This window comes from Pongo abelii, chromosome 3 (genome assembly GCF_028885655.2).
Source record: "Pongo abelii isolate AG06213 chromosome 3, NHGRI_mPonAbe1-v2.0_pri, whole genome shotgun sequence".
NCBI classification, from domain to species: Eukaryota; Metazoa; Chordata; class Mammalia; order Primates; family Hominidae; genus Pongo; species Pongo abelii.
Genome location: NC_071988.2, coordinates 95,439,688 through 95,457,996, shown reverse-complemented (window position 1 = coordinate 95,457,996; position 18,309 = coordinate 95,439,688). Strand labels below are relative to the sequence as shown.

General features: G+C 35.8%; 1 protein-coding gene and 1 long non-coding RNA gene across 12 annotated transcripts in view; one reads left to right on the top strand and one right to left on the bottom strand.

Moving 5' to 3' along the window:
* MTHFD2L (methylenetetrahydrofolate dehydrogenase (NADP+ dependent) 2 like) overlaps window positions 1-18,309 on the bottom strand; it is a 145,335-nt gene that overhangs the window by 31,613 nt on the left and 95,413 nt on the right. Inside the window, exon 7 of one of the 11 annotated variants that reach the window (XM_054554056.1) lies at window positions 10,267-10,364. The exons of 9 other annotated variants lie outside the window; for them this stretch is intronic. In XM_054554056.1, coding sequence (XP_054410031.1) covers window positions 10,294-10,364 — 71 coding nt within the window. In that variant the 3' untranslated portion in view covers window positions 10,267-10,293. Of the gene's footprint in view, window positions 1-5,777; window positions 6,166-10,266; window positions 10,365-18,309 lie in introns of those variants that run through there. One more of the 11 variants, XM_054554057.2, reaches the window with a different exon arrangement.
* The window catches only part of LOC134761285 (uncharacterized), a 28,336-nt gene continuing 27,553 nt past the window's right edge, over window positions 17,527-18,309 (top strand). The window contains exon 1 of the long non-coding RNA XR_010139726.1: window positions 17,527-17,563. This is a non-coding gene — a long non-coding RNA (uncharacterized LOC134761285). The remainder of the gene's footprint in view (window positions 17,564-18,309) is intronic.

The following is an 18,309-nucleotide window of genomic DNA, read 5'->3' as shown; positions in this document are numbered from 1 at the left end:
CACACATCTACAACCATCTGATCTTTGACAAACCTGACAAAAACAAGCAATGGGGAAAGGATTCCCTATTTAATAAATGGTGCTGGGAAAACTGGCTAGCCATATGTAGAAAGCTGAAACTGGATCCCTTCCTTACACTTTATACAAAAATTAATTCAAGATGGATTAATTCAAGAAAAATTAATTCAAGATGGATTAAAGACTTAAATGTTAGACCTAAAACCATAAAAACCTTAGAAGAAAACCTAGGCAATACCATTCAGGACATAGGCATGGGCAAGGACTTCATGTCTAAAACACCAAAAGCAATGGCAACAAAAGCCAAAATTGACAAATGGAATCTAATTAAACTAAAGAGCTTCTGCACAGCAAAAGAAACTACCATCAGAGTGAACAGGCAACCTACAAAATGGGAGAAAATTTTTGCAATCTACTCATCTGACAAAGGGCTAATATCCAGAATCTACAATGAACTCAAACAAATTTACAAGAAAAAAACAAACAACCCCATCAACAAGTGGGTGAAGGATATGAACAGAAACTTCTCAAAAGAAGACATTTATGCAGCCAACAGACACATGAAAAAATGCTCATCATCACTGGTCCTCAGAGAAATGCAAATCAAAACCACAGTGAGATACTATCTCACACCAGTTAGAATGGCGATCATTAAAAAGTCAGGAAACAACAGGTGCTGGAGAGGATATGGAGAAATAGGAACACTTTTACACTGTTGCTGGGACTGTAAACTAGTTCAACCATTGTGGAAGACAGTGTGGCGATTCCTCAAGGATCTAGAACTAGAAATACCATTTGACCCAGCAATCCCATTACTGTGTATATACCCAAAGGATTATAAATCATGCTGCTATAAAGACACATGCACATGTATGTTTATTGCGGCACTACTCACAATAGCAAAGACTTGGAACCAACCCAAATGTCCAACAATGATAGACTGGATTAAGAAAATATGGCACATATACACCATGGAATACTATGCAGCCATAAAAAATGATGAGTTCATGTCCTTTGCAGGGACATGCATGAAGCCGGAAACCATCATTCTCAGCAAACTGTCACAAGAACAAAAAACCAAACACTGCATGTTCTCACTCATAGGTGGGAATTGAACAATGAGAACACATGGACACAGGAAGGGGAACATCACACACCAGGGCCTGTCGTGGGGTGGGGGAAGGGGGGAGGGATAGCATTAGGAGATATACCTAATGTTAAATGACGAAATGGGTGCAGCACACCAACATGGCACATGTATACATATGTAACAAACGTGTACGTTGTGCACATGTACTCTAGAACTTAAAGTATAATAATAATAATAAAAAGAAAAAAAATAAAATGAATTTTGGCCAAAAAGAAAACCACTAGCTAATGACTAAAACTAACATTTATCTTTCTATTTAAAAAAAGAATACCTAAAAACCCCATTGTGTAGGGATACAGATTCATTCAGGACCTTAGGTCCGTAAATAGAATATTCATTCTCCATGGTAGCAACTTTGAATTCTGTTTTATCTTTGTGCATCCTGAGGCTACATGTTTTACAGTTTTAGATCTGTATTTTGTTTTCTTTAGTGTCTCCTTGGATCAAAATAATCTATACTTATCTTCCTCCTTCTGGAAATATCAAATGATACACCTTCTGCTATTATGCCTTAGAGTTTACTAAGGCACCGCCACACTTTTCACAAGTCTTCCGCCTGGACCTAAATAATTTCAAATTTCTGTGTAATTCTACTCATATCATACTGGTGAGGATTTGAGGCAGAAAATATATTTCAGAAGATACAAAAGCAGACTCTAAATTTGAAGTTTCAAACAGTTCGAAATGCTTTTATGTTATGCTGGTCCATCAGCAGACATATCCCTGAAGTACACAGGTAATGAAAGTACACACAATTTATTCATACATTACTTATATATTATTTATTATTATATATAATGTATTTATTATGCATTACAAGTATAAAAAAACTAGCTACTAGATTTTATAGAAATATTTCCTGCTGTAAACTCCCATTATGATATTTAGCAGTTTTGAAAACTCCCATATTAGTTACCTAAGTTTTCAATAAATTATATTAACTCCAAATTCTGAGTCATTCAGTAGCATACGAAATTGAATTGTTACATAACTATAATATTATCATTTAGAAAATTCTATCTAACAAAGATAATTATACACTAAGGCACAAAGAAGGCTTATGGAGAAAAACTTGTGTTTTTCCCCCCAAGCTAATTAATCCTTTATCAACTTATTTCTGGCAAAAGAAAGGGTCTCTTACTAATGCAGAATTTCAAAAGTAATTGAGATGATAATAATAGAGTAAAACAGTCTCCTTGGGAAACTTAGTAAGATTTCTGATTTATCTAAGATTTTTCTGCTTCAGGTGAAAATCTCTTTGATAAGTAAATGAACCAATGGATCATCTATAGAGATTCACACTACTTTAAAGCTTATGTCTTTCTCATCAAGGGATTGTAAATACGCTATTTTGTGATTCATTATATGACAAATATAAAATAAATCACCAATGTTGCCTAGGCAAAAATATACCGAATAAAGGTAACAGAAAAACATGATAGCAATACCTAAAGCAAACAGAGCACTAGTCTACACCCTAGGAGCTAAGCTTTCCCTAATGTGAAGGTGTGACCATTAGCTCTTCAGCTAGTGGGAGGCTATATCCTTATTCTCACTAATTACAGCTGCAACTGGATATTTTCATATGTGTATTTGATAATCTCAGAATTGAGTTTACATGAATTAAAAAAAATTAATCACTTCCCTATGGATACTCCTATCATAGTCATCTGTAACTCTTCATGAAATGGCTCAGTCAAGCCATCCTGATAAAAGGAAGCACCATATTTACACATCACTTTAATTAGTAGAGTTCAAAGGACTGTGTAAACATTATCTAATTAAACTTCACAACAGTTCAATGAAGCAAGAAAATGTTTACCCATTATCCTCATTCACAGAAGAAAGATTTTGAGGTGCTGAGAGGCTAAATGATTTCTTAGTTTCACAATGATGAGTTGGAGGTAAGGCTGGGAACAAAACCAGAACTCTAACTCAGATATAAAAGGAACACCATGGAAATGCTTACTCAGGTGGATTACTTCTTCAGCTGGAAATTGTTCTACTACATAAATAAAGATAATAATTAGAGTGGAATTTGTATGAATGTATGCTTCTTTATAGATTAGAAAAACTTTCTTCGGCATTATTTGCTTTGCAGACAGTAATATAATGGCTAAATGCATCCTAGATAAATGGAGCCTACATTAGTAATCCAAAAACCTCAGTGTCTTCTCCCAGGTATCTTCCTGTTATTTCTAGAAATCCTCAAAAAATGTTTACAACCCAGTGAGTCAGTGGCAGTGACCACAGAACATTTCCTGTTCTTTTTCTTTTCTCTAGCTTCTTTGGTTCCTATCTGAACAAGTATGCCTATGATGCCTGTCATGAGAATAATATTCATGCCAAGGACAATACCTGAATGCCCCCAAAGCTTCTATTCCTTGTGGTACCAGGATGGTGCTAGGTTCCTTACAGAGCTCAGGGCCAGCAGGGCTCTGCTCTGTGCCATATTGGATCATCTAGGGCTTTGGAATCCTTTTACATTCAGAAAGTCATAGGATCATTCAAGTAGTTCCATCACCTTCTGCCTTGGACCATATTTCTGCAAAGTCAATGGACCTGTGGGGTCCAAATGTGTGCTTCTCTTTTCTTCCTCCCATCAATCAAACCTTATTCTCTGAGGGCACCTGTAATCCCAGCACTTTAAGAGGCCAAGGTGGGAGCATCGCCAGAGCCCAGGAGTTCAAAACCAGCCTGGGCAACATAGGGAAACCTTGTCACTACAAACAACAACAAACAAACAAGCAAACAAACAAAGCTGGACATGGTGGTGCATGGCTGTGGTCCCAGCTACTTGGGAGGGTGAGGTGGGAAGACTGCTTAAGCCAGGGTGGGCAGGAGTGGGTGGTGGGTTGAGGCTACAGTGAGCCATGATGGTGCCACCAGCCTAGGCAACAAAGTGATATGCTGTCAAAAAAAAAAAAAAAAAGGAAGGAAGGAAGGAAAGAAAGAAAAAAAAAGAAAAGAAAAGAAAAGAAAAGGAAGGGAAAGGAAAGGAAAAGAAAAGAAAAGAAAAGAAAAAAGAAATGTATTTCCTGCAAACAGACACCAGTGCATTTAGGGAATGAGGAGAGACTGCAGGCCAGTGGGGATAATAGGCAAGGGTCTATATTACCAACTGCCATGTTATTCACAGAGTATTAAAGTCAAATGGAATGGGTTTCAAACATTTTAGAAACATTTATTTAAAGGAAAATTGTTTACCAAGCTCAGTATGTAAAAGGATCAAAGCAAAGAGAGATACATTAGTTGAGAAGAGGTAGAGGGGAGCTCTGCTACCAGCACAAATCCCTTTAGGTTCTTCAGAGCTCAACTTGAAAAACCAATTAGTCCAATTTCTTTCTCTTAAAGATGTACCTCCTGAAGGCCAGATAGTCTAGACAATACAAAGAAATGAGGCCTGAATGTACTTAGAAAACAAATTACTTTTTTACAATCCCTAGTATTCCCTTCTTATGCAGTCTTAGATTTTACCTTCTCCTACAACCTTTAAGCATTCTAGCAGCAGCTAAGGCATTCAGTGCTGATTGGCTCAGAAAAGTGATAGAGACAGGAAAGAGAAGTGGAGACCTTACTTCTTAGCTTCAAGATTTCAAAAGCCTAGCGCTTTAGAAGAACAGAGAGACTCAAACAAGAACATGGAAGGGTTGAGTTAGAAAAGTCAGGAGAGTTGGAGAAGTGGTGAGAGCTTGGACTTCAGAGGTTCCCAAGGAGATGCTGCTAGTCAATGCTCCCTGGCTATGTCTTGGAGAACTGGCAAAATCCCTAGTTTTGGTTTTGGAAATCCAAAAACAAAAATATATTTTTCCTATAGCCTGTGTAGTGGTTGGAAAGGTGGTATGGTCCCAAATAATTAAATAGGTGGAAGGATGGCTAAAGCAGATGCCTTAGACACTGTCTTAGCATTTCCTGTGTACCTAAGGATGACAGGGTAATAGAGAGATTAAAGCAATTGGGCAAAAAGGGGCACTTCTGCAAGTGCATGTGTAGGCAGTTGGACAAGGACCAAATCAGATGATGACTAGCTCATTTGATGGGAGTTTAGAAACATAATAATGAAAACTAAATGCCCCTACCATGTCTTGATACTTATATGAAACCTCTGGAACAACAGAAGAGTCTGCATAGATGAAGCTTGAGTTTCTGCTATGTTCCAGTAACTTTCAAAGGTTTTAATGAAAAAGTCAATGAAGTTTGAGAAAGGAGTGTTTAATGGATGTGTACAGATACAATGGTCTGAATCACTGGTTACCAAATTACTGAACTGTTCTAAAAATTAAATCAGATCTACAAATATCAGAATCTAAAACGTAAATAATTGACTTCAACATATTTAAAGCACTTTGAAAGAAAAATTAAATGGTGCTTTGTTTGTTAAAAGAAAAAAAGTAATGACGTCTCCACATCTGCAAATTAGGCAAATTGCATTTCTTCTTCACCCATCATACAAAGTATTGCTCTCGAAATCTTGCTGGACAAATGTTGATATAGAGAATATTAAGCTTAGCAAATCATATGATATACCAAAGTACAATTTTACAATGTATTTTAATATTATTAATGACAAAAACAGTATCCATGACAAAAATACTAGCCATGGCAATTTTAAGTGCTTGTCTAGGTACCTTTGTTCCTTGGCTAAAATCTAAGGCTCAAGTTCAGATTTCAGGTTTTCCAGCTTAATAACCAATAACCTTGGACAAGTGTCCATGTAATCCTGCTTCCTTCCCTGTATAATTGGGATAATAGCAGTCCTTCATAAGACTGGATAGAGAAGTAAATGAATAATGTATATAAAGTGTTTAGCACATTGCCTGGCACATCAAAAATATCATAGCCAATCCACACTGAGAGTATGCCACAGGTATTCACACATTATTAAGAGGTCTTGCACGTTTCCACTTACCCTCTGCCATTTCTGCCATGGCCATGAGAAGGTCATATCTGGGCCTGTATGCTGGTCTCTGGATAAGGATGAGACATGTGTGGAACAGCTACAGTGCATCATACAAACCCGCATTAGAGCAGAGCCCTGGCAGACTTGCAGACACATAAATAAGCCAGTTGAATTACAAACAAATGAATGAATCAATCTGAGATTAGCTGAGCTCAGCCTAGTGTGTCAATCCCCCACCAAACCATAGACTTGTGGGTTAGAATAATGATGACTATTGTTTTAAGCCACTGAGTTTTGACATGATTTCTTCTACAGCAATAGCATGAAGTAAAAAAAAAGTTCTTACTATCAGTTGTAACTAAAATACTTGAAATACGGGTTATAAATTGATATATACTCATCAATTGCAATGTGTTACACATGTACAGTGGATTTGTTTTCCAATAGATCTTAATATCTCCACATGTGATAATATGGAAGGTTTCTTATTACTCCTTCAAATCACTATACACAAGAACTTCTCATTCATAATCCCAAATAAATCAATTTCCTTTTTGTTTCTAGAAAATTAAATAACATATTAAGGTATAGAAACAACAGAAAGTAGTAAAAAAAAAAAGAAATCCATTAATATTAACGCTGCTGAAACTCAACCAATAATAAGCACTTCGGAATATTTACCTCAAGTCTTTTTTTTTAAGTTTGTACTTAAAAATATTAAAGCAATTGAACTATAAATTCATTGCCCTTAAAAATATTAGAATAACAGATATAGATAAAGCATCTCTCAAACTTAATCCTCATTCTTATCTCTTACTAAGTGGATATATATTCTAACACTCTAATTTTTTCTCATTCCTTTATCTATATTATGCATCCATGAAATATAATATATATATATTAAATATTGAGATGTTTTTAAAGCATGGTAATGGAATAAGGGAGAAGCACACACTAGATTTAAGCTACTTGGAATAGTCTAGTTCTTGGGTTGGAGGGGTTGAGTACACAGGTATTCATAATTATGTCATTATGTTGACCATATATTCTGTAAGCTTACTAATTTATAATTTTAGTAGGTTTTTTGTAGATTACATTAGATTTTCTACATAGATAATCATGTCTGAAAACAAAGACAGTTTTACTTCCTCCTTCCTAGTCTGTATACATTATATTACTTTTCTTTACCTGATGGTACAGAATAGGACTGCCAATACAATGTTGATAGATGTGGTGGGAAGGAAAATCTTTGTTTTATTCCTGATCTTAGGGGGAAGCATTCATTCTTTCACCATTAAGTATGATGTTAACTGTAAGGTTTTCACAGATGCCCTTCATCAGGTTGGGAAGTCCCCTTCTATTCCCAGTTTGCTGATAATTTTTTTTTATCAGGAATGGATGATAGATCTTGTCAAATGTGATTTCTGATATTATTAAGGTATTTTTATTTTTGTTTGTTTTAGTTTGCTAATATGGTAAATTACATGGACAGATTTTCAAAGGTTAGACTAATCTTAGATTTCTGGGATAAACATTATATGGTCATGATGTATTGCCCTTTTAATATACTGAATTATGCAGGCAAGAGAGAAATAAAGGCATCTAAATAGGAAGTCAAACTATCCCTGTTTGCAGATGACATGATCCTATATTTAGAAAACCCCACAGTCTCAGCCAGAAAGCTTATTAAGCTGATAAACAACTTCTCAAAGTCTCAAAATACAAAATTAATATGCAAAAATCACTAGCATTCCTATATAACACCACCAGTCAAGAGCCAAGTCAGGAATGAATTCCCATTCACAATTACCACAAAAAGAATAAGATATAATACCACAGAATACAGCTAATTAGGGAGGTAAAAGATCTCTACAAGGAGAACTACTAACCATTGCTCAAAGAAATCAGAGATGACACAAAAAAATGGAAGAACATTCCATGTTCATGGATAGAAAGAATCAATATCATTAAAATGGCCATACTGCCCAAAGCAATTTATAGATTCAATTTATAGATTCGAGAATGTTGACATTCTTCACAGAACTAGAGAGAACAATTGTAAAATTCATATGGAACCAAAAAAGAGCTCAAATAGCCAAGGCAATCCTAAGCAAAAAGAACAAAACTGGAGGCATCATGCTACCCGACTTCAAATTATATTTACAGGGTTACATTAACTAAAACAACATGGTACTGGTACAAAAACAGACACACAGACCAATGGAACAGAATAGAGAACGTAGAAATAAGACAGCACACACACACACATAAATATACATATATATGTATAAATATATACACACATATATATATAGGATTACATTTGGATTAAAATTTTGAAACTACTAAGGTGTAACTGACATACAGAAAGCTGTCCATATTTAATGTAAACAACTTGGTGAGTTGAGAGATAAGTACACACTCTATTCCGCTCTTGGTGAATGTTTTAGCTGCTTTCAATTATTTACTATCACCAATGAGCTGTAATACATATTTCTGAATATACAGGTCAGGTATTTTTAGATATCTGGAAAAATAATGGAATCTCTAGGTCACATGAAGGGCACATTTTCAGATTTCATAACATTGTCAAATTACCTTCTAGAAGGACTATAATAAAGCATAACTTCATCAGCAGCGTATGCAAGTATGTGCTTCCCTGGATCCTTGCCAACATTTGATATCATCAAGCTTTTCATTTTTTGCCAATCTGATTTGTGCAAACAGTGTCTTGTTTTCCTTTAATTTGCAATTGTCTGATTATCAGTGACACTGAGCAATTTTTATATGTGTATTAGCCATTTAAATATCCTTTCCTATAAATTGTTCTTTTAAAAATTAGGTTTTTGTATTTTCAACCATATTTTTAAAAACATATTTATATATGCTGCATATAATTCTTTGTTACATATACTGCAAATATTTTCTCCCAATAAAATGCTAAAATTTTAACTCTAAGAGGCACTTGTTCTATAGATTTTAGGAATTATATGTATATATGTCCAGGTTTTCTGTTTATTTTTACTCGCATATTTGTCTGTATATTTGTGTTTATCTTTTCTAAGAAAATCCTACCTGCTCTAAATTTATGACCAAGTTCTATTAAGTTCTCCAATAATTTTTATTTTTATTGTTTTTAATTTATGTTCTTTATCTCATCTGAAATAGATTTGTATGTATGGGGTGAGTAGGAATTTAACTAGATTTTTTTCCTAAATGGGAAGTCAAATGTTTTAATACTATTGATTGAAGTATTTAGTTTTTCCCCAGTGTTTAATGACACTACCCTATTTACAGATTCACACATACGAATGTGTGTTTGTTTTTTTCCATCCTTCCCCATTAATATATTTGTCTTTTCTTAAGCCTATGCTTTAATTTTAATTACCAGTTCTTTATAATATTATTTGAGACAGAATAAAATACCACTCTGTTCATAATAATTAACATTTGTTGAGTTAGTCAGCGTTCTAAGTGCTTTACACGTATTATCTCTATTTGACCTTAGAACAATATATGATGTAGATGTTATTATCCCTACTTTGGAGGTAAGGAAACTGAGGAACAGAGAGCTTGAGTAACTTATAACTTAGGTAGCAAGCTCACACAACTTGCAAGTGGGAAAGCTAAGAAGCAGAAGGAAAAAAAGTCTTCTTATGCTTTTTCTTCCAATTAATCTTTATTCTTATAAATATGTGGATGCTAATAATAATTACAAGTTGCTAGGCATAATTTTGAACTATTTCAAATAAATCATGACATATGGTCACACTATTTATAAGAGAATGCTTTTGTGGAATAAATCTTTCTACTCCTGTGCAAAATCATGAGCCTTTGGATGGTATGGAATTTATTGCTTTATTTGGCAATAATAGCATTCTTATGTGAATAAATTCTCCCATGCAAAAATATGGGTTAGAGCTCTACTTGCTCAGACTTTTCCCTTTGATTATATATTTGAAAAGTTCTTTCTATATTCTTGTTTCTGTTTAGTTTTATTCCAATGAATTTTATAGTTTTATTACTACTGTGAGTGGAATATATTTTCTATTACATTTTCCAATTATATATTATTGATATCTGTAGATACTACCTATATTTACATTGTTATTGTATTCAGCAACCTTGCTGAACTTTCTCATTAGTTCTAATATTTTATTAGTTGATTATCTTGAGCTTTATGGATAAACTATCATACCTTCAAAGAACACCACCTTGTCTCCTCTCACAAGTCTTTGTCTCCTAACTCATGTCTGTCAATTTGCTGCATTAGCCAGGAACACCAATAATACAATGCTGGAAAATATAAGTAATAGTTGTTATCTTTGTCCCACCTTTATATAAATGGGAATAATTCTAGTGTTTTACAACAGAGTATATATATTTTTTTCTATTTATTTTCAGTTGATACCCTTTATTAGATTTTTAAAAAGCACCAAATATTGGAAGCTTGAAATGAGATTTTTAAAAAATTGTTTCTTTGTTGTTTTGTTTAAAAAAACACAAATGGGTATACACTTTTAATAACTGCTTTTTTCTGCATTTATAGAAGGTTATAAGAGTAATTTTAAAATTTTGAATTCTTGTTTTGTGTCCTTTTCATACACTATGGTTTAAATTTGCTAATATTTGCAATAAGACTAGAACAAAGGTTTTTAAATTCTCCTCATGTCCTTGTCTTGTTTTGATACGACTATCGTAGTTTTATAAATTGAATGAAATAATGTTTCTGCTCCTCCTCCTCCTTCTTCACTTCTCATGAATCACACTTCACAAGACACAAATGATTTATTGTTTGAAGACTCAATAGAAATGATCTTGAAACTATCTAGTATTTATGTCGTTAACATAAAGTATTCTGCTTACTATTTTAATTCATTCTATAGTGAGTACCTTAATAGCTTTTGTACTGTTTGGGCCAAATTTGGTAATATTTTCTAGGCTTTAATATTTAACCTAGAGATCAGAGAGCCCAGGTGGCTGACTAGACAGACAGGAAGAGCTTCTTCCACCAAGAGAGACAAGACCATCAAATAGGTCAGCATACTCCAAACACATCTTCAGAAAGAAGGCATTGAGAGTGGATACAGGGAGGATTCACAGCCGGGGGCTGACAGTGTAGAAAACTGGGAACTCCCAATCAAGTTGCCTAACACCGAGACTCATTCCTGGCCCCAAGTGGCTCCAAGAGAAGTGGTGAGTAAAACAGACATAGAGTGGCCCACTCTTGCCACAGACCTTTGGGATCCTAGCTATAGGAGGCCCCACAATCTCCACAGGCAATTGAGTTGCCACAGAGAACTGCCAGGAGAGTTGGCAGAGCCAGAACTACAGTCTGCCTAGAGGCCAGAGGGTTTGGCATGGGAATGGCTGTAGTGGAGCATGATCATAAGTGCCCATTCCCCAAGGCTCATCATACTCCTCTAGATGGCTTTATCTTTCCCTGTGTCTCTGTAAGATGCTACTATACCTCTATTGGCATCACACCTAAATTTTAGGCTCCATTGTCAATTGATTGCTCTACTGTTTCAACAATACCTTAGGGGATTAATGGCTCCAATGTCTAATCAATTATATTCAAGCCTCCTTGTAGGGCAATCTTTGAGGCCAGTATTTTGTTCTAACCCAAAGAGCGTTTTTCTTGGCTTTTTCATTCCCTACTTCTCTCTGTTAAACATATAGCTGATCTATGGTTTAGCTTGTTGCGCTCATGGACTACCAGTCTCCTCCAAATTATCTTATATCAAAATTGTCATTGTTTTTGACAGGGTCCTCAGGTTTGAATGTACCTATGGTCTGTTTCAACTAAAGAAACTTCTCTTAGGAAGAACTATGGGGCTCTCTGTTTTTGCAGACTACCTGTTTTTCAAAGCAAAACTCTTAGACATTTCTCCAGATCTGTGCCTCAGGGGCAGGTGCAGTGGCCCAGTGCTGCTAGAATGATAATCCTGTTAACTAGTTCATGCTGGTGGTGGGGAGGAGTGGAGTGGGGATGAATGGTGGTATCCCCTGGTCTTCCCAGCTTCTGTCTTCTGGAACGAAACCTTTACTCTGTGCTGAGATGAGGATGAATTAGACCCAACGTTATTGACCTGCAACATGTAACGTATAACTTCTACCCTATGAGTGGGTGCTGGGTGGGAAAATGGAGCGCTACATTTAGCTGCTTTGTTTAAATAGGAACTTCTGTAATATAGGCTTGGGGAGATAAAAAGTTCTGGCAGCCTGCTCCTTCTGGAGAGATGCCAGACTGGGATCTGAGAGAGAGTCTTGTGTCCTTAGCTGCAACTGCCTGGAATAAAGTTTTTGTCATACTGTGCTGGTAGAGGATAGGTGGAAAAAAGTAGTGGGTCATGGCTCAAATGCCACAGACTTGCATTTCTCTTGCAGAGATTTAGTATATTTTCTTGAGTAAATGTTAATGCATTTGCTATATGAACATGATGAATTTCTAAAGTTTTAAAATGATTTTAAAATATTTTTCACAAGTTATTTTATTTTTTTTTTACTGGGGATTGGGTTCACAGACTGGTTACATCACCATTTTGGAAGTATCTCCCTGTCCATAGTTTTCCTGACTTAATAAAAATATTGTTCTGCACTGATACTTATGTTCATATTGTCACCATAGAACTAATTATTTCATTTTTAATGAGTGTTTAAATCAAATTTGCTATAATCTATATGATGTTAGATGTTTCATATTTTATAAATAAAATTCTAAAAACTTTGTATTGATTCCATAAACTTTATGTTGTGTATATACAGTCATCCCTTGAAATACATCTGATATTTGTTCTAGAACCCCCTACATATACAAAATCCTCATATACTCAAGTCCTGCAGTTAGTCCTGAAAAACTCATATATATATAAAGTCAGCCCTTGTTGGTTTCACATCCAAGAATACTGTATTTTCAATCTTCATTTGGTTAAAAAAAATCTGTGTATAAATGGACCTGTGCAGTTCAAAACCATGTTGTTTAAGGATCAACTGTGTGTGTGTGTGTGTGTGTTATGTGCCTATCTATCTTCTAGCTAACTATCTCATATTTTCTTTATATATTCATCCATCAAGGAATGCCTAAGTTGATTCCATATCTTGGCTATTGTGAATCATGCTGCAAGTTATCAGGACTGCAGTTATCTCTTCAAGATACTGATTTCAATTCCATAGGCTACATACTTAGAAGGGTGATTACTAGTTAATATGGTAGTTCTATTTTTAATTTTTTTAGGAACCTCCATACTGTTTTCCATGATGGCTTAACCAATTTACATTTAAACTAACAGAACAAGGATTTCTTTTCTCCACATCCTTGCTAACATTTGTAACCTTGTTTTTTTCCAGCATAGCCATCCTAACAGTTGTGAGGTAATATCTCATTACAGTTTTGATTTGCATTTCCTTGATTCCTGATGTTGAGCTTTTTCATATACCCAATGGCCATTGGTATGCCTTTTTTAGAGAAATGTCTAGTCAAGTCTTTTGCTCACTAAGAAAATCACATCATGTGTGTGTGGGTGTATGTGGATTTTTTGCTAATGAGTTGTATGACTGACTTATATATTTTGGATATTAACCTCTTATCACGTATGTGATTTGAAAACCTCTCATTCTGAGTGTCTTCTTTGCTGTGAAGAAGCTTTTTAAGTTGATAAAATCCCATTTGTCTATTTTTACTTTTGTTGCCTGTGCTTTGGAGGTCATATCCCAAAAACTAATGCCCAAACCAAAGTCCAGAAGCTTTTTCCCAAAGTATATTTCTCCATTCAATTCTGTTAATATTTGCTTTATATTACATATTTAGGTTTGCTAAAGTTTGATACACACATAGTTATAACTGTTATATCCTCTAATTAATGGAATCCTAATTCTTGATATAATTAACTGAAGTTTTTGACTTAAAGTCTATTTTGTCTGTTATTAAGATAGTCCCTTCTGCTCCCTTTTGGGTACAATTTTCATGAAATATCTTTCTTTATCACTTCATTTTCAGCCTCTGTGTGTCCTTAAAGATAAAGTGAGTCACCTGTAGACAGAATATAGTTGAACTTATTTTTTTATTTTTTCATCTGCTGTATGTCTTTTGATTGGATTAAGTCATTTATATTTAAAGTAATTTTTATAGGTAAAAACTTACTATTACATTCAAGCTGAGAACCAAGTCAAGAATGCAATCCCATTTACAATAGCCACCCACATACAAAATACCTAGAAATACATATAAACAAGAGGTGAAAGAGCTCTACAAAGAGAATTACAAAATACTGCTGAAAGAAATCAGGTGACACAAACAAATGGGAAAAAGTTCTGTGCTCATGGATGGGAAATATCATTATCATTAAAAGGGCCATACTGCCTAAAACAATCTACAGATTCATTGCTATTCCTATGAAACTACCAACGTCATCTTTTCACATAATTAGAAAAAAAATTCTAAAATCCATGTGGAACCAATAAAGAGCCCAAATAGCCAAATAAATCCTAAGCAAAAAGAACAAAGCTGGAAGCATCACATTATCTGATTTCAAACTATACATTAACTAACTTCAACCTATACAGCCATAGTAACCAAAACAGCATGATGCTGGTACAAAAACAGACAGAGACCAATGGAACAGAATAAAGAACCCAGAAATAAAACTGCACACATATAACCATTTGATTATAGCAAATAGTTATATGTTTCCCCACTGACAATCATTTGATTATGACAAATGGTTATAGGTGTCCCCATTGACAAAAATAGCAACAGGGAAAGGACTTCCTATTCCATAAATGGTGCTGAGATAGCTGGCTAGCCATATGCAGAAGGATGAAATTGGCTATCTTTTGCCATATTCAAAATTAACTCAAGATGGGTTGAAGATTTAAATGTAAGGCCTCAAACTATAAGAATCGTAGAAGAAAATCTAGGAAACACCATTCTGAACATCAGCGTTGGGAAGGAATTTATGACTAAGTCCTCAAAAGCAATTGCAACAAAAATAAACATCGAGGCTGGGCATGGTGGCTCACACCTGTAATCCCAGCCCTTTCGGAGGTACCGAGACAGGCAGATCACTTGAGGTAAGGAGTTCAAGACCTGCCTGGCCAACATGGTAAAACCTCATCTCTATTAAAAATATATAAAAATAGCTGGGTGTGGTGGCATGCGCCTGTAGTCCCAGCTATTCAGGAGGCTAAGAGAGGAAAGAGATACCATCTTATACCAGACAGAATGGCTATTATGAAAAAATCAAGACAACAGATGCTGGTGAGGCTGGGGGGAAAAAAGAATACTTATATACTGTTGGTGGGAATGTAAATTAGTTTAGCCACTGTGGAAAGCAGCTTGGAGATTTCTCAAATAACTTAAAACAGAAACAGAACTACCATTTGACCCAGCAGTCACATTACCGGGTATTATCCAAAAGGAAACAAATCATTCTAGTAAAAAGACATACACTCATATGTCTACTGCAGCACTCTTTATAGTAGCAGACATGGAACCAACCTAGACGTCCATAAAGAATGAACTGGATAAAGAAAACATACTACATATACACCATGGAATGGTACACAGCCACAAAAAAAGGATGAAACAATGTCCTTTGCAGCAACATGGATAAAGCTTTAGGCCATTATCTTAAGTGAATTAACTCAAGAACAGGAAAGCAAATACCACATGTTCTTATTTATTAATAAAAGGGGGAGCTAAACATTAGGTAATCATGAACATAAAGATGGCAACAGTAGACACTGGAGACTACTAGAAGTGGAAGAGAGGGGGGAAACAAGGCCTGAAAAAATAACTATTGGTACTAGGCTCACTAGCTGACTGATGGAATCATTTCATACCCCAAACCTCAGCAGCATACAATATACCCTTGTAAAAAACCTGGACATATATCCCCTGAATCTAAAAGTTAAAATAATTAAAAAAAAGAACTTACTATTTTAAAAAAATATTTTCTTACTGTTTTCTAGTTCCTTTCTTCTTTCTCCATTTTCCTCTGTGACTAATGATATTTGTAGTATTATGCTTTGGTTCCTTTAACTTTTATATATCTACTTACTACATGTTTTTTTCTTTGTGGTTACCATGAAGCTCACATAAAATATCTTACAGTTACAACTGTATTCAAGCTGATAACAGCTTAACTTTAGCTGTATACAAAACCTCTACACTTTAACTTCTCCTTCACAATTTACATCTTTTTATACTGTATACCCATTAACTAATTCTTTTTTTTTTTTTTTTTTTTTGGAGGAGTCTCGCTCTTGTTGCCTAGGGTAGAGTGCAATGACATGATCTCAGCTCACTGCAACCTCCGCCTCCCTGGTTCAAGCGATTCTCCTGCCTCAGCCTCCCGAGTAGCTGGGATTACAGGCACCTGCCACCATGCTTGGCTAATTTTTGTATTCTTAGTAGAGACGGGGTTTCACCACATTGGCCAGGCTGGTCTCGAACTCCTGCCCTCAGGTGATCCGCCCGCCTCGGCCTCCCAAAGTGCTAGGATTACGGGCAGGAGCCACTGTGCCCAGCCCATTAACTAATTCTTGTAGCTATAATTACTTTTACTTTTTTAATACCGTTCTCTTTTAATCTTCATACTAAAGTCAAAAGTGATTTACACACCACTGTTAGAGTATTTTGAACTTGACTATATTCTTACCTTTACAATGAGTTTTATAACTGTTTTTATGTTCTTAGCATACTTTCATTTCAACTCGAAGAACTCAATTTAGCATTTCTTTTAAGGCATGTCCAGTGGTGATAAACTCCCTCAGCATTTTTTTTTTTTTTGGAGGTGGGGGAGTTTTTTCTTTCTTTTATTGTTTAAGGACAGTTTTGCTGATATATTATACTTAGTTGATAGTTCTGTTTGTTTGTTTTTATTTAGCACTTTGAATATACCATGACACTCTCTTGGCCTTCAAGGTTTGCTGAGAAATCCACTGCTGAGAAATCTTATGTGGGTTTTCTTGTTTAAGATGATTCACTTTTCTTTTGTGGCTTTCAAGGTTTTCTTTTTTGCATTTGACATTTGAAAATTTTATTTTAATGCATTTTGGTATAGACCTCTTTTGGTTCAATCTATTTGGAGTTTTTTAGGGCTTCATGAAGCTGAATGCCCATTTCCCTCTGCAGATTTGAAAATTTTTCAGCCAATATTTATGTTTAATTTATTTGGGGTTCTTTGGGATTCATGGATCTTGATATTCATTTCCCTCTGCAAATTTTAGAAGTTGTCTGTTAATATTTCTTTAAATAAGCTTTCTGCCCACATTTTGTTCTCTGTTTCTTCTAGACGTCCCCAAATGCATTTGTTGGTTTTCTGTAAGGCAGTCCTGGCGCCTGGATCTGAAGGCATGGACCTCATCCTGAGTCCATGGACCCTGTCCTGGTACTGGGGTCCACTGAGGAGGTCTTGGCATTTGGGTTCACAAGGCAGATCTGGTGCCTGTCACTATGGGGACAGGCCTAGAGTCTGTCTGGATATATAGAGGTAAGCAAGGGGCTTGGGTCCATGGAGCCAGCCTGGTGGTGAGGTAGACCTGGGGCCTGAGTCTGCATGGGCAGGCCTGGGTCCTGGTCTTCTGGTGCTGGCCTCGAGCCTAGGGCCATGGGGTAGTTTGAAGCCTAGGTTGACAGGAGCTAGCCTGGTTCTGCGGTGGGCATGAAACCTGTGTCAGCATGAGCAAGCCTGGGTTATGGTCCTCTGGTGCTTGCCTGGAGCCTGGGGCCATGGTGGTGGCCTGAAGCCTGATGCTTGTGGGAGGTGGCCTAGCTTTGGGGTTCACTGGGGTGAGGTTGGTGCTGGGATTTGCAGCAAAGTTGAGGGCTCACTTCACTCTCCTTCTTCCACAGAGCGGGAGGCTTGAGGAAGGTGTGATGTGGGAAATGTAAAAATGTCCTTTCCACACTCTCTAATTTGTCTTTTCTTATTTGTATGTTCCACTGATGTGCTATAACATCTTACCCACATTCCTTAGCTCTTATAAGGATATTTTCTGCAATGGATGTTTGTTCAAATTCATGTTTCTGTGAGGAAGCAAGTGCTAGAAACTCCTACCTTGCAATCTTGCAGATGTCATCCCAAATATCATTATTAATGTTATTTTACAAGTCAGCACTCAGATGAACATATATATTTTGGTGGGGGAGTGGCTCACTTTTGCATCTTCTCTTCTACTGCTGCTTACTAGAATCATTGTAAAGGAAATCAGATTTCAGATTTCTGGTTGCTTATAT